General features: G+C 39.5%; 1 protein-coding gene and 2 long non-coding RNA genes across 12 annotated transcripts; 2 read left to right on the top strand and 1 right to left on the bottom strand.

Moving 5' to 3' along the window:
- Positions 1–1,276: 1,276 nt before the first annotated feature.
- On the top strand, positions 1,277–7,954 carry LOC124345869 (SRSF protein kinase 3-like). 3 transcript variants are annotated; one of them, XM_046798336.1, is made up of 13 exons: positions 1,277–1,413; positions 1,558–1,690; positions 2,962–3,062; positions 3,301–3,409; positions 3,536–3,818; positions 3,878–4,040; positions 4,327–4,482; positions 4,963–5,055; positions 5,122–5,247; positions 5,315–5,448; positions 5,516–5,786; positions 5,855–6,138; positions 6,202–7,954. In XM_046798336.1, exons 1-13 carry the CDS (start codon positions 1,380–1,382, stop codon positions 6,301–6,303), a joined length of 1,989 nt encoding a protein of 662 aa, XP_046654292.1. In that variant the 5' UTR covers positions 1,277–1,379; the 3' UTR covers positions 6,304–7,954. The 3 variants fall into 3 exon arrangements, with proteins under 3 accessions (XP_046654292.1, XP_046654291.1, XP_046654293.1); XM_046798335.1 differs by having other exon boundaries at positions 1,278–1,413; positions 5,122–5,250; XM_046798337.1 differs by lacking the exons at positions 1,277–1,413; positions 1,558–1,690 and adding an exon at positions 2,721–2,800 and having other exon boundaries at positions 5,122–5,250.
- Positions 7,955–9,591: 1,637 nt separating this feature from the next.
- Positions 9,592–11,073, top strand: LOC124350519. 2 transcript variants are annotated; one of them, XR_006921048.1, is made up of 5 exons: positions 9,594–9,853; positions 9,946–10,039; positions 10,108–10,235; positions 10,413–10,565; positions 10,634–11,073. It is a non-coding gene; the product is annotated as an uncharacterized LOC124350519 (long non-coding RNA). The 2 variants fall into 2 exon arrangements; XR_006921047.1 differs by having other exon boundaries at positions 9,592–9,853; positions 9,946–10,235.
- Positions 11,074–11,185: 112 nt separating this feature from the next.
- Positions 11,186–15,544, bottom strand: LOC124349986. 7 transcript variants are annotated; one of them, XR_006920345.1, is made up of 11 exons: positions 15,463–15,544; positions 15,141–15,245; positions 14,819–15,079; positions 13,876–14,238; positions 12,928–13,096; positions 12,736–12,844; positions 12,535–12,588; positions 12,411–12,476; positions 12,118–12,331; positions 11,708–11,821; positions 11,186–11,585 (listed from the first exon to the last, which is right to left on the bottom strand). It is a non-coding gene; the product is annotated as an uncharacterized LOC124349986 (long non-coding RNA). The 7 variants fall into 7 exon arrangements; XR_006920336.1 differs by having other exon boundaries at positions 12,411–12,588; XR_006920340.1 differs by having other exon boundaries at positions 12,411–12,588; positions 13,876–14,235.
- Positions 15,545–16,272: the final 728 nt, after the last annotated feature.

The following is a 16,272-nucleotide window of genomic DNA, read 5'->3' as shown; positions in this document are numbered from 1 at the left end:
ATATTTAGGTTTCATTTTTGCTTTTTAAATCTCTTTTTCACATCAAAGTTCTCTTTGGAGTTTATTTTGATCCAATGACAAATCCGCTCGAACAGTTGTAGTCTTTCCAATCGTATAGTAAAGTTGGGCAATTGACCAATCTTAATCGGCATCGTGTTTCGTTGTCTCTCCCTTTTTGCCTTGAAACATTCCTTTTGTGTTTCCACCAAGTATTTTGGCATTCAGCTATGGAGAATTGAGAGAGTCGAAGGGGGGTGGGTGGGCGTCTGTTCTGTCTCGATTGCGTCGCTATGCGTTGGACGTTCTCGCGTGCATCCGCCGCACAAAATGGATTGTCCTCGTTTCCCCAGCGGATTCTCCATATATCCACTACACAGTATCCGAACCGCTAGCAGCTGAGGTAATCCCCTTCGGGCCCTTCACGTATTACGACTAATATAGAAGGGGCTTCTTGTATTGGGAGACTTTTGTGTCTAAAAGCGAGGAGAGAACTGCCGCAGCCAGGCTGGAAGAATGGCAATTTTTGGTAGAAATTATTGTTACCAGGCCAGCAGACAGGCCGGAAAGCCCCGCAAGTCCCGCTACGTAAGAAAATGCCAGCCCCTCCCTGTTTGTTTTTACGGGGTTTTGCTTCTCATCAATTTGTGCCTCATATCTCTTTTTCCATTCGTTTCGTTATCGCCTTTCCACTCTGCTACTGCTGATCACGTGAACTCCAGAGTAATAGAGCCGAATGGTTTCCAATTTACGAAGAAACTGGAAGAAAACAAAATGGATGAAAACAATCTCGATAAAGGCATAAAAGCTTGCATAAAAGTGTCAGATTCAAGATGAGTTAGCTGTAAAGTGTGGCAATTGTGCCATTTACTTTGTTTAAGATACAGAGTAAAATATATCTTGCTTGTATTTAGAGCGAAACCGGTGAAACTGCAACCGCCGCGTACGTTTTTTCTGGCTACTGTTTCAATTCACCTTAGAATGTATTTTTCGGGTTTCCCCGTCTCTTTTCTACTTTCCCCTGCAGAATTCTGAAGGTAGAATGGAATAGCTGCCACAACTCGCCAAGTCACCCGAAAAGAAATGCTAGTACTACCATCTTTTCTGCTCGCTACCATTTTAAGATTTTCTTCATTCGTGTCGACAATAGTTGTGTGTGTGTGTTCACATTCTCAACGGTTAGCCAACACGGAAATGAAAGATATTATGTGGGCGAGCCCGAGCCAGCCTATTGGTTTTCCCGCTGCGTGATAAAACGCGCTGGTGAAAATCTTTAACATGATAATACGGCAACGCAGCTCTCTCCCATCGAATATGGCCGCCGATTGTTGCTCAGTATAAGCGTCCCAAACTCGTCCGGGTCCCGATTTTTTTAAACAAACATGAGCTCAATCAAGAGTGATACCAACCGCAGAGGTGAGTACCCGAGTTATTAGTGTTAAATTAACAATCTCATTTTTTCGCACATCTGACGACTGTCTTTTGATTGTTTGTATTTGATCTCGTGCCCTACCCTGGCCCGCTCACGCCTTGGCTCGCTTTTTTATCTCAATAAAACAGTGCTAGCTATCCAGGCAAAGAAGAAGAGGTACAAAAATTCAAATAAAGGCAAGGGGCGACCGAGAGAAAAGGAAACGAGAGAAGAAGATTCCAACAAAAAGGACAAAAGGCCAACAACTAAACCTACAGTGAGGTGAGCCTTCTTTTATTATGTCAAAACTGCAAGACACTTAATTTTATTGGCAGCTTCGAATCGTAAGTGCTGTTTGGTTAAAGTCTGTCTGGAATTCCCCACAACTGTTAGTAAATGTCTATGTCCGTTCTGCAGGAGTTGTCTCAAACATGAAACTGTAAAACAAATTCATTTCTTTCGCTACAATTCTAGTCTGCTCTCAATTAAGAGTGGTTGTGAATGATGGCTGTAATTGACACCCATTCTTGATTCTTGCAAGTTTATTATCAGGTCTGCCTTAGAAACATCAGAAATATTTAGCTTCTTCTTTCAATCGGCAATGCTGTGAGGATCTAGACTTTTTTTAACATTTTTTGTTAAAGATTTTTAGACTCTTTTTGAGTGTTTTGATGATTTTCACATTGAAGCCATATTGAAATTTGCTTGCCAATTAAAAATCCCACTATTATATTGTGTTTTCCCCAAACAAACCCCAAACCCTAATGCTGGTCCCCAAACCACATTTTATATTTGTTCTGCACTGGTCGATATGTATGTTAATGTTCCAATCACGTTGAGGTGATTTTTCGTAGATTTCAAAGTTCAGAATTTTACCTATGGTGACATTGTTAGAAACGAGAATAATCTGGTAATTGATGATACTCGTCAAATCGGACAGTTCTGCCTATTCTCGCTTTAAAAAGATCGTCAACTCTTTAAATTTTCTCTGTTTTTTCTTTGTCACTCTGAGACTTGCGGGATTTTCATTTCTTCATTATATATTAGTGGAACGATCTTTTTTTTTCTCAACGACTAACTAATTGAAAGCGAGACTCTCATTGTATTTAAATTCGGTATGCTAGTGTTTTTATCATCAGTCCATGGGGTTCTAATCGCCGAGGGGGTCCAGGAAAAAAATGCAGCCTGGAGCATTTTGTCTTTGTCCTCCTGTCTCCCTATGCGCATGTGTGTGATCGCATGGGTTCACGTGACCCGCACGTGGGTATTACGCCTTTGGCGGATTTTGTTCTGTGTCCGTGAGTGCATTTCGGCCGTCCGAGATGGATGGTTTAGCTTTTTACAGCGTTATAGCGTGTGACTGCGGACCATGAGAGAAATTTCATCAATAGCGTGAGCATTATCTATAACATTTTAATTGGTGGGGAAACAGATGGATCGCTGTCTCGTAGAGATGAATTATCGAGTAAAAACGGTTGAAAATTTTTGTCTTCGTTGTAATTTCATTTGTAATTTAAAAAAAAACTAATTTGGTTCCCTTGCGATTCGTACAGGAATGACGTCAAAGGATCCATTTCTGAAACACTCGATGAAGATGAAGAGATCCTCGGTTCCGATGATGACGAACAAGAAGATCCAAGGGATTACACCAAAGGTACATTAGAGAACATTAGCGATCAGCATCATTGACTTTTTCTTTCTCTCCGCCCTCCCCCTGTATCCTTTCTGTTTGCTCCCATGATCCTACCTGATCCAGCTTTTCAGTTTGGGCATGATATATATTTCTACTCCATATTCCTTGCAGATGCATTTCATTTGATTCCTTTCCAACTTTCGTTGTTCTTATCGTTAGTTATTTGGTTTCATTTTTTGTTTCTTTCATTTTTTTCCAGGTGGTTACCATCCGGTGAAAATCGGCGATCTCTTCCACAATCGATACCATGTCGTGCGCAAGTTGGGCTGGGGCCATTTCTCCACCGTCTGGCTCTGCTGGGACTTGGTGTCAGTTATTATTTCACGATCCTATTTTGATTTCATTTTTCTGATTCGGATCATGTCTGGTGTTCGTGCCATCTCCTCAAATTCTCATGGCTTCTCCGTTTTCCATTTGTATTTATTTTCATACAGGGCGAAACGGTTTGTGGCGCTCAAAGTGGTCAAGAGCGCGTCGCATTACACGGAGACGGCGCTGGACGAGATCAAGTTGCTCCGTTGCGTCCGCGAGAGCGACGAAACGGACCCAAAACGCGAGAAGACGGTCCAGCTTCTTGATGATTTTAAGATTAGCGGCATTAATGGCACGCACGTCTGTATGGTCTTTGAAGTGCTCGGTCACAATCTTCTCAAACTCATCATACGCAGCCAGTACCAAGGCATTCCTCTGCTCAACGTCAAGACCATCATCCGCCAGGTTTGATATCGACGCAGTCATGTGGAAGATTATCAATTTCTTAATTTCTTCTCGTACAGGTTCTCGAAGGTTTAGACTATTTGCACACCAAGTGTCGCATCATCCACACGGACATCAAACCCGAGAACATTTTGATTTGCGTCGATGAGCCATTCATTCGGAAACTCGCAGCCGATGCTACCCAGTGGCACAAGATGGGCATGAAACTCCCCGGTTCTTTAGGTATTACTCCCAGCAATATCTTCATGTGAAATTATACGTTTTTGGTACGTGTTGGCTCTCCTTGGTGTTTCTGGTCGTCGTCGTTTAAACGGGACGTGCCGATCTCGTTTGGCTAAGCCATTGGAGTGGTTCATTTGTCGTTTTCGACTTTCTTCTTCTGTTCGTTCGTTTCCTTTGTCTTGTGATTTCTTTTGTTCCCTTTTAGTCGTGGGCAGACGCCTGTTGTTGTGGAGTGTTCATAACGTTTCCACCGTCTTTAATTCTTTGCTGCTTCCTTACATTGCAGTGAGTACGGCGCCAAAAGAACTGCAGTCTACCAATACGACCAACATGTCAAAAAGCAAGAAGAAGAAGATGAAAAAGAAGGCCAAAAAGAAGGCGGAGTTACTGGAAAAGCAGCTCCAGCAATTGGAGGAGCTGGAAGAGAATCTCCAGATTAACGGTATGGAATTCCGTCCTTCTATTTGAATAAAGTTCCATTTTCTGGGCATTTTAGGGGAGAAATTTGCATTTGCGAAACGAAACGCCGAGTTGGTCGCTTTTCCTACTCTTTGACACTTCCCGACTTGGTATAGGAAAATAAAGTTAAACTGAAAAAAAAATGGTACCGGCAGAATCTCAAGGAAAAAATGTCTCAATTCGCCCCGAAAACGGCAATTGCACGCAACACATCGATCTCTCCGAGGTCTTTCGTGCTGCGTTTGGGTTCCGCGTTCATGCGCAAAGCGGATGGAGCCGCTCTGAAACTGGGCCTTCCATGTCTTGAATATTTACATTACATTTGCAATTCATATTTGTCGCATTATCTCTCCATCTTTCACTAGTTTTCTCTTGGCGACTCGTAAAACTCTTGACTTGCCTGCAATTGACTTGTTGACGAAATCTCTTTGTTGTTTTCGTTGGGCGGACCGTATGATTACAGGATGTAAAGAGACGGAAACAAACGGAACGAGCTTGCAAGCTGCGGATGAAGCGTGCGCGGCGAATCCCACTCTCAGGAACGGTGGATCCAACAGTAAAAGCAAAATTCCATTCATTCAAGTTAGCAGTGAACTTATTTGTTTTTCTCTCTCTCTTCCAGATGTAGAACATCGCAAGAGTTTTGCGGAGATGACGGAGGCTCAAGTTCATCCGGCTTCGTCTGCTTCCGCTCCCGAGGGCTTCCTTAACCCTCAGGATAATCCGAACGGCAACGAGAACTCGACGACCAGTACGCGTTTTACTTCATATTTTGATGCCGAGATTTGGGATTAATTTGTTTCCAACACTTGCAGGTGAAAGCGGAATGCGTCGCACGTCTTCGGTTCCAGATCAGCGGTCGTTGCTGGACAAGAGACCAGATCCCGTCCGAGAAGTCTGGCCTGACATGTTGGTGAAAATTGCAGATTTGGGCAACGCCTGCTGGGTGGTAAGTAAAGAGAAATTGGAGCCTGTGGGTCGGTTGCTGAAACTCTTTTTCCTATTTTGTCGAATAGCATCACCACTTTACGGAGGATATTCAAACGAGGCAATACCGTTGCCTTGAAGTTTTATTGGGTGCTGGATACGGGACTCCGGCCGATATTTGGAGCACGGCCTGCATGGCGTTCGAGCTGGCGACCGGTGACTACCTGTTCGAGCCGCACTCTGGCGAGGATTATTCGAGGGACGAGGATCATTTGGCCCACATAATCGAACTTTTGGGTGATATTCCAAAACACATTGCGGCTTCTGGGAAATACTCGCGGGTCTTCTTCAACAAAAAGGGTGAGACGGATGAACCGCGTGCGCTGGAAGATGACGAAATGCTCATTGCGTTTTGTTGATTGCAACAGGAGAATTGCGGCACATCACGAAGCTGAAGCCGTGGGGTCTCTTCGAGGTGCTAACGGAAAAATACGAGTGGGATATCCAGCAAGCGCGGGACTTTGCGGAATTCCTGCATCCCATGTTGGCGTTTGATCCGAACCAGCGAGCGACGGCGGCCGAGTGTCTACTTCATCCGTGGCTTACGGGCGTGCCACTTGACGGCCATCAGCAGCAGTTGCAGGCCGAGCGCCGTCAATGTTTGTCGTTTGTTCACCAACCGACCGAAGAGGTTGGTGGCTTGGACGATGAGGTAAAAACGTTTTGCCAAAGCAGTTCCATGACGACAAGTTGTTGATTGTTCCGTTTATAAAAGGAGGAGGATGACGACGACGAAGATGAGGACGATGAGGATGACGATGAAGATGATGACGACGACGATGATGATTCGCCTCGGCAAGTCGTCGTCCCTTCATGACAGTCTTCCGATTTGACCGCAATTCGTCGCTCACATTGATCAACCACCCGACCACTTCTCCATCATCCCACCACCCCACACTAAAGACATAAAAGAAACACATAACCATCATCTCTCATTCATAAAAATGGTCCTGAAATTATTTTTTTGGATTTTTGATTCCCATCCATTCTTCCAGTTTGTTGACTTCATCTATTCCACCTTAACTTTCATGAAACACAGTCCCTGGGCAGGGAGAATCATATCCATTTGATGAGAAAACAAGCTGTCCCTCCACTATCGTTCCCTCCCATTCTCGTGTGTTTTCGAATCAAATCAGATTTAAAAATTTTTATTTACACAATTTGATGGGAAAACAAGACAGGCCCTTGCAAATGGAATTCCATCACTATTATATCACCAGTCGCTTGGTCTGCATTCATATAGAAACAATAACAAAAAACGGGAAAAGTTTGCCATCACGAGGATTTCCATTCCGATTGCGGAATGCGTTGCGAAATTTAATTTGCCGATCACGAGACTCGGCGTCCATTTGACCCGCTGGAGCCGTCGTTGGCCGATTTTTAATTTATTTTCTTGTGAGTGAAAGGATAGGCAACGCCTGCGTCTCGCCCATTTAGACATTGAGACAGCATCGCCCGGATGTTTGAAAAAAGAGAAAAGCGCCGACGCGTTCACCGTCGCTGAATTTAAATTATTCTTTGAATGTCGTCCCGACATTCCAGACCGCCGTGACGGTACTCGAGATGGCATGACGTGTCTTGAATTTGATCGTCATTTGTTCCCTTTTTTTTTTTTTTTTTTGTCTTGTCTTTCTGTTAATGAGCAAAGTTTGGAGACTTAACGAACTTGGGTGGCACGAGAGGTGGGTGGCACTTACCGGTCGTCACAGGAGACATTACGGAATGGTACCTTATGTGATACGCCGTCGTCGAGGTCGATTTCTTCAAAAAAATTTCCCGTTTAAAAAATGTCTTTATTTTTAAAAAATCTCGTTTAGCCTGCGGGGTAGGGTGTGGGTAGGGGGGGGGGGTTCACGTGTCGGTCGAAGAATCCCAGGGCAATATCTATCTCATTGAAGTGGGTGATTTTTCCTTTTTTTTTTCGTTTGCCTATTGATGTTGATGCGTGATGTCGGCAAGTTGTACTCGAAAAGGTGGAAGCAAAAGACATTGGTAGTAAATGGGTCGCTCGATTCGGTTAGTAGATTGACTCTTGTTGCTCTCTCCTTGTACACCACCACCCACTCTCTACCCCCTTCCTCACCCAATGTTTATTATAATTTCAACCAATTAAGTCATTGTAGCCCTCGATTGAAGACAAGTGAAGATGAAGAAGGAAATTGTTGATTATCTTCCGAGTGCAATCTACGGTTCTCTTGTATCTTATGTGACGCAATCAACTCACCATCCCTCCCTCGCAGTCTGTCATCTTTATTATTTTTTTTTCTATTTTCTGTAATTGAGACGTCGATCAGGAGGAGAAGGTGTAAGAAAATGGTTCGAAAATGAGACAAAAAAAAGTTTTGTTTGAGTTTTGTGTATGGAATCCCAACTCCCCTTAACCTTATAGTCGTCAGTCGCGGATTATGTCACCAATCCTGTAAAAAAAAACGAAAACAAAATAAAATAAACCCCATGTTTAACTTCTGGTTTTCTGAATTTGTAATTCAGATTGTTGTAACTTGTCCCCCTTCACCTCAGACGACTGACATCGATGACATGAAACTTGGTCAAACATTTTTGCAAGAGAAATTAACCGAGAAAACTGCAACCGAAGTAAAAACCTCTCGATTGTTTGCCTCCGCTTTCCTGTAGTCTTTACTCAAATGTTTGTCTCCTCTCTTCCATCTGCCTCTCCCGACCCCTCCATTGGCTGTACAGATTTGAGTGGAAACACGAAAAGAAAAGAAAAAACGCTGGAATCAATTTTGGTCCTGAAATAGTTGGGAACAATGGCGCGAAGCGAAATACATCGGTATTCTCGTTACTTTTCATTATTGCATTTTGGTCGAGTCGAGTTTGGAAGGCACTCCATTGGCTTCATGTCATCCGTCATTTCCTATTGGTCGTCAATTGGATCAACTATGAAATTTCTGGGGACGACGAGAGTGAACAGTTTGCCAAGCGAAAATCGGGAGAGGATGTGAGAAATTTATTCAGCATTTGCCAATAACTCGGGTCAACTGCAGGGGGGCGACGATACTAAGGTCCCGGAATTGTAGCGTGGGCGTTGTAATCCTGGCAAGCGCAGAACTTCGGCAATTCGGAAAATGTGCGCGCATCGTCAAAGAATTACGAGTAACGCAACGTGAAATGCAGGATCGTTAATAGCAGAGATGCTTCACGAAATCTGATATTTTAAAATTCCTTTTGCAAGTTGCTACTTTCAATGTTAGTTTAAGCGTCCGCCCGAATAATTGCCCTAAGTGATTCTTTACAGCTTTTTTATCGTTCGGGAGGAAGTTTATTTCTTCCCCAAATAGATATGCATGCATACAGAGGGGTGCAACTGATTGCCGGATTGCGGATGCCAGTATTGCATTGAGCATTCGAGCCAAAAAATACAAAACATTTGCGAATTTCGATACTAGATGGCGAACGGTCTTGGGGATTTCGTCTGTTGTGATGTGTAATACTGCGAAGACGAGACACAAATGTGCAGGGATAAATATTACGTGAAAATCAAAGTTATTTGCCCTTATTTGTTGGTTCTTTTAATTGAGTATCAAGTATCAACGACTCAACAAGCGAGATTGGATTGGACATTGTTTTCATGGTACCATGTTACTGTCAAACGTTTCTTCTTTCTGACGCTACTGCATAGCTTTTGATCATTTTCCACTCAGTTTAATTACGCTTACTTTGTTTCTCGCTGCTATTACAAACAAACTTTTGGGTGATAACTGTCAGTTTCTGTTTCTACGACAAAGCTCACTTGTTAGATTTTTAATATTGTGTTTTCTTTTTCCACTTCCGGTTTTCTCTTTTCAGTCAATAGTTCAGTAAATATTCATCTGAAGTACAAACGAACCACACGTTCGTGATCCGCGTAAAATTTTTGGTAAAGTTCATGTTTTATTTTGTACGAAAGCGTACTTCCGGTTTCCAGAATTTTCCTGAACAATAGTTCAGGAAAATTCTCGATTTTGACCAAAATCTGGATTTCGCTTAAATTACACCTAATCGACCCCAAATTTTACGTAGATCACGAATATTTAGTTTATTTTGACGACAGCTCAATGGTTAGGGCGCTATCGCTTACTTCCGGTATACTTCCGGAAAATTTGCTTAAAACTAGCAAGTGAGCTTTGTTCTCTGTAGAATTCTAAAGACTCCAAGCTATTTTTAAGCAAAGAGAAATGGTATTTTTGATTACTTTTATGATTTGTGACTATCTAGTGCCAGTCCTTTAGATTTTGAGTTTTGAACGTGTCAAATAGATGGCGTGAAAGAATGTTGTTTGTTGTGTCAGATATGGGCTTATGGCGGCTCGTTGCCAAAAGTTTAGCTACAGCTATTTTCTTCGAAAATTACCAATGAATTCGCTGGTAAATTGACTAGATTTCGTGTGCAATTCGTTTGGCATGTGTTCGTTACCGTTTATGTGTTTATAACATCATCATTTCTCATCCATTCCCAGGAGAAAATGTGAAAGGTGCATGAAGCCTGTACTGTCTTGTATTGTGTTGAAAATCCTGGTATCCTACTGAATATGTCATCCAAATGACAGAGTTGTATCAACCAATGCTAGCTTTAGTACAGCATTGCTGGAACATAGTCTACTCTTCTCATCTTTTATCAGGATTCATCATTATTATCGGCTGAATCATTCTATAGTATGGGACTTGCTAGATCACCAACCCCACGCATGGACCAATCTCTCATTCCATCTTCTAGAGAACCTTGGATAACCGATTGGTGGTTTAGTGTGTAAGTTTACTTGTCATGTCACTGAACTTATTTTGTTGCAGTTTTGTATGTATTTAAAGTATTGTTCTGCACTTACATCTATCTAATGTTTAAGTTTAATTATTCCCTTAGATCATAGACATCAAGCACATTGATGCCACAAATTATAGACAAGGTGACTTTATTTTTTATTTACAGGTTCTTATTGGGTTTCTAATGTTGCATGACAGACTTTATGTCCATTGAACAAAAAGGACAATGACTATAGAGTAACCCATTGGCTGCTAGCCTGCTAACCTTGAAAATCCCCTTTTACTTCATGAAAATGTAAACAGGCCCCCTTGATTTGAGGTATTGCTTTCTGTCGCTAAAATTTTATTTAAAATAACTGTCCTAATAAATGTCCATTATGCCTACAGGGTACTTCGCTACTTATCATGGACTTCATCCATTAGTGAAAAACCAATGACAACCAGGAGGAAAGAGTGTGCTGGTCGAACGGGGAACTTGCAAGCTAAGCCGGAAGCCTACTATATGATTAATCGTTCTCGTAATAACTGTTCCTCAACTCTTCGCTCTTTTTCCGGTTTCTCCTACCAATCCCTGTCTGCAGTCAATTAAGGCAGTCTCCACCTGTCTTGATTGACTCCATGTGCGAGATTTTAAAGCAATTTATCTCCCAAATAACACAAAAGAAGTTGGTTAGATTTGTTTTATTAGGGTATAAATTGTTTAAAAACTTGTATTAATAATCAATTGCCTTGTACCGGACGCTCTGCTTATTAAATTTGTAATAATTTTGGGAAATATTGATAAAATGTATTTAAGTTAATTAAAATTACATTTAATTCAATAACAATTGATTTCATCAAATTCTATTTTATTCAATTAAAATTAATTTAGTGAAATTTTATTTTGTTAATATTTCATGTTTTTTTTTTTTATTTTATTAAAATTTATACAAGTTTAGATTTCGAATTTGAACGTATGTTTAATGAGTTTCATACACGATTTGATGAAACAGCAATTAAGTTTACAAAATTAAACAAGTAATTTCAGGTTTAGGTTTTAAGTATGACATAAATATGTGAAACATTGCTTAAGACAACGGAAACAACCACACAAAAAACTTTCACTAACATAAGCTGCAACATACCACATTGAAAACCAAAATACCAAATAGTTTGAATTATACATTACACAGATGAAAACAAATAAGACAAAATATTTTAGTAGACAACCAAAATTGCACTAGAAAACCAACTGCAAAGGATAAAATCAGCATCAGCTACTTCAAGGATTTCAGCAGATACATCATAACAGCTTGAACAGGAACCAGACAGCAAAAACACTTTAGATTTACACCAACTGCTGTGAGAAAATAAAACAAAAAACAGATATTAAAGTTAGCAGTTAAATCATTTCTGACTGATTACTATTTTTCCATAAAATTACACACTTCCCAAATTCCAAATAATTAACTCATAAATTACCATTTCTAGAGGTTTTCTTGTATCTATGCTCCAAGTCTCCCTGCAACACTTCTGGATAACACCAGCTATATAAAATGCACGTAGCAGATTGACACTTAACACCGTCACCAAGTCCTGTTAGGATAAAAGCATAATCATTAACTTACATTTAAACTTATACCAGATGTAAAAACAATAAAAGACAATAAAGAAAACAATCATGTCACAAAATTAAATTTAAGATGAAATGCGAGCAGAAGCAAATTCTTTGAGTCACAAGACAAGATTGCATAAAATGTTATAAGAAAGGAAATTTGTGTTCTAGTATAATTTAAAAAAAAAACTTCCGAGTCAGCTCAGATTGATCAAGCAGGCAACTATCTTTTCACCAAAACTTGCCCAATTACAGTCCATAATCACAATCAAACTACCTTTTCAAGATGTCTTTGTTGCTGTTTGCAAGTAACACTACCCCTCCTCAGGATGACACCAGCAATGTAGACTACTTCCAGAAGCTTCAGCTAAACTTGACTTGAACTCGCTTTTACCAGCTGGCTGCAAAAAAATCACCTGCTTGACAGCAATGAAGTTCAGCTTTTGCCATGTCTTCAAGTTCTTCAGCAGATAAGGAAAGGAATCTCTCACCTGAACATAATTAAGAAAATCAATTGCATTATTGCAGGGAAATTTAAACAATTTAAGTATCTGCATGGGATATACTTACAATCAACCCACACAGGTAACAATGGACAACATTTCAGCCAAATGGAATGTAGTATAAGGCTATAAGCTAACATGGTCAGATTATAAGGTAAGTACTATAGCTATACACACAGATTGATAGATACTTTTCCGATTGTTAACTCGAGTGGATGTCTGCCGAAGCCAAGAGCATCTCTAAACTAGAAAATAAAACATTTTGTTAGTTACAAATTTACAACAAAATTTCTACAAATACTTTCTTAATTGGAAACATGAAATAATATGTGACAAAGTTTTATTAATAAAGGTGCTAACCTACTTGAATTAGCTGACACATACTTAATTACCTTAACAGATTCCCTCCTTTCAACACATTTGTCTTGCAACATAGTAGACCTTCACAAAGACAGTCTTCAAGGCATGGCAACGACCACACTGTGGAGAAAAGGAAATCACCTGTTTTAACACATAGATTGAAATAGATAAGCAAATAGCCAAATAGGATATTCAAACAGTCCAAACTCTCACAATTCGCTTACTTGCTTTAAATTTGTTCAGTATCGGTTCAGCTTACAGAAATGGCGAGAAAATAACTCATCTTTTGACGAAACATGCAACGTACAGCAAGAGACGACATTTAGGGAAGGCAGGTCGCATGATCGGGAGGCAACATGATCAGATGGAATGCCCAAATATAAATTGAAAGACCTGTTAATGTTACCTTTAAGTTCACAAAGCACAGAAATTTAATTTCTAAATTGTAAAGTATGAATTACCATAGAAAATTGTCAGGTAAGAAAGTAACTTATAATGACTGAGGAGAACGTTATCTAACATCTCGAAAAGAAATGGAAACCATGTCACATTGGCCAGCACTTTGATCAGTTTGTACCCCCTACATCCCCCTAGAATTACTATTAAACATAATAGGGCAGAATAGTTCAATCCCTTAACACACTGAAATATTTAACCACCTAGTGACAGCCCTTGGCATCCAGGGGTCACTGCAGTCTGTGGACGCCACAGAGAAATCAAAAAATAAAACACCAATTAAAAATAATTCCTAATTTCCGTGAAATATAGGATCGATTAATCAAAAATTTGAGGCGGAATACAAATGTTAAGTTCTTTTCGGCGTCGAATGAAACCCACACGTATTAATGAATTTAGAAACCGAAAGTAGATCAGAAATACAATCATAAAAAATTTAACAATTGAGTTTTGTTGGTGGAATAATTATCGACAATTATCACCCAAAAAAGTTACCACTCAATAAATGCCGATGATTATTTACAGGGATTTACGAAGTACTGAAGCTACGTATTTGACAGCTGAAAATAATCAAACGCCTTAATAAAGCCACTAGCGTTAGAAATGGGATACATATGTGACACTTCATTTGCAACTAACAAGACCCTCATTTAAAGACCAGAAACAAAGTTTAAAGCTAATAGATTATTGGTAAATAATTTTAAATTTTCGGATACCAGGGCATTTTTCCATGGTGAGTAACAGTGGACTGAAGTGGTCTAACTCTCAGTGGAGTAAGCCAAGTTATGTAGCAACAAACAAGCATTAGATCTAGATGACGAGAGTTGGGAAGATAATGTCGGCATAGCCCAATGTTGACCTTTGAAAGGCCAACATTGGCCCAAGAATCTCCATGCCACGACCCGACAAACTCTCTGGTTGAACTGAAAGTCGACACAAACTCCATTTCAACTCATCTCTCAAGTAGCGGACTAAGTACATCCATAAGCATTCACCAGCTGGCTGCAACAAATCCGCAGCAAATCCATGTGGACATTGAACTGCCATGAAGCTCAGATTTCATCGAACCGTTAACCCTACTTGAAAAACATAATTAATTTCTATAAGAGAACAATGTGTCATGCAACAACAAAAATTATCTAGCTCAATCCTTTGACTTATCATTCTCAACATTTAACCATCATCACCCCAAAGGAAAAAAAAAACTTGACAATGTCAAGAACAGAAAATTCAAAACTAATTCGAAAAAATGTGTAGGTTCAATCGCGTAAAACCACAACTTGAGATTTCACGAAGAATTACACCAAAATTGAACAAAGGAATTTACTCTCTAGTCTACAATAATTGACATTGAAAGATCGCTTTTAAGGATAATATTTAACATTATTACTCTTTATCAAGTACTTCTGGTTTCTGCACAATAGACAATAGTCAAGCTCAGATGAATTGGCCAAGTGGAATTCTCCTTTGGACAAGAATAGCTACTTCACAATTGAAATGATTCCTAGGTGGAACATAATGAGAAGATTAATATAAAACCAATCCATCATCTTACTTCAAGAGGCTTCAGCACTATCTTTTTGACTTATTCTAGAACTAACATTTTTGGACACAAAGACAAACTAGCTCTAATCTTCAAGAAAACATAACTGCACATACCTCATGTCCAAAGAAGGTGAAGACCATAAGCAAAGTGAATGTAGATTCACCAACAACAGAGACAAAGGCAGCTTATTCCGAGTCAAGCACTCCTTTCACCATCTTCACATTGAGCAGCAAACAACATCATTCAACAGCTTGAATTAATCTACCTTTCAAAAGTTAGGGAAAAAGATTGTTTAAGTTTTGGAATTCAGTAGAAAACAATGATTATGAACAAAATGGTGGACAGTAAGCTGCATGGCCCTTGCACATTTCCTCCTGAAGTGGATGAGAAACATTAAAATTATCCAACACAAACAGAATAGAAAAAATAACTTACTTCTAAGTAAAAAAACTTCTCCATGTGACAAAACATCCCAAGAAAATGTAGAGCACTCCACAACAAAACATGGAATTGACAAGTATGTATTGTAAGCTTTCAGACCTATAAATTCGCCAAACAAAATAATAATATTTAAAGAATTCAAGCAGTTTAAATGGCACTTAAACAAAGAATTACACCAAAATTAAACAAAGGAATTTACTCTCTAGTCTAGTATAGTTGAAGCAAAATGAAAATGAATGAAAATGTGATGAAATATCCCATACAGAATATATTGAATTATACTTGTTTTAATTTAGAAAACATAAAAAATAGTTACCATTCCATTAAAGTTTCTACTTTCCAGTACGAGACGACATTCATTTTACGGACAGCACTTTCAGGACACATGGTCAGACTCACTGGGAGTGGGACTGAAATTGTAGACAAAATAACCTTCAGATTCACACATGACTACAGAATACATCTAATTCACATGCACAATAGCATTTACAGGTGAAAACCCAAAAGAAATATCTTTTATCTTCACGATATTAAACTTTAAATTCGCTGACATGACTTAACACGCAGACCCATGCAGCGTCCCAATACTACTGTCTCGGTCTTCGACTCTTCTCTTATGTACTGTAGTGTACTGACTGCAACACCCAACCCCTCTGGTGGACGAATTTTAACCCCACCTTTTGACAAATATTCTAACCCCAACCCATGCCCCAACCTTTTGACCAAAAATCGTTAATAAAAAAACCCTACCTTTTAATAAAAAAACAACCTTCAACAACTTGTAATCGTAATAAAACCGATAAAACGTAGAAAAAAATTTACAACCTTCGTTCCATTGGCTATTACTACAAAAAAACGTCGCCATAAGGAAATTCCAACCCCAATCACCAACAAACACGCTTCAAGCCTTCAACCTTAAGAAAAATATTCTAGCCCCATCTTTAGAAGAAAAAAAAACTTATCATTTTATCATAAATGTTAGGTAATCATTTTATCGTAAATGTCAGATTATTATAAATATGACCAACAAGTTGATAAAAGATGGAAAAAAATTTACCTTTTTCGTCCTACAACTTCAAAACGTAGCCACAAGGAAAATTCGATCATCACTTACTAAAAATGTGAG

The sequence above is a fragment of the Daphnia pulicaria genome, chromosome 1 (assembly GCF_021234035.1).
Source record: "Daphnia pulicaria isolate SC F1-1A chromosome 1, SC_F0-13Bv2, whole genome shotgun sequence".
Classification (NCBI taxonomy): domain Eukaryota; kingdom Metazoa; phylum Arthropoda; class Branchiopoda; order Diplostraca; family Daphniidae; genus Daphnia; species Daphnia pulicaria.
The sequence above is the reverse complement of the archived record's forward strand: the minus strand, read 5'-3'. Positions and strand labels throughout refer to the sequence as shown.

Coding starts and splice junctions, on each gene's coding strand:
- LOC124345869 (XM_046798335.1), top strand. CDS start 1,380: ATGAGCTCAATCAAGAGTGATACCAACCGCAGAG. Junction 1,691..2,961: donor ACAACTAAACCTACAGTGAG/GTGAGCCTTCTT, acceptor CGATTCGTACAG/GAATGACGTCAAAGGATCCA. Junction 4,483..4,962: donor AGAGAATCTCCAGATTAACG/GTATGGAATTCC, acceptor GTATGATTACAG/GATGTAAAGAGACGGAAACA.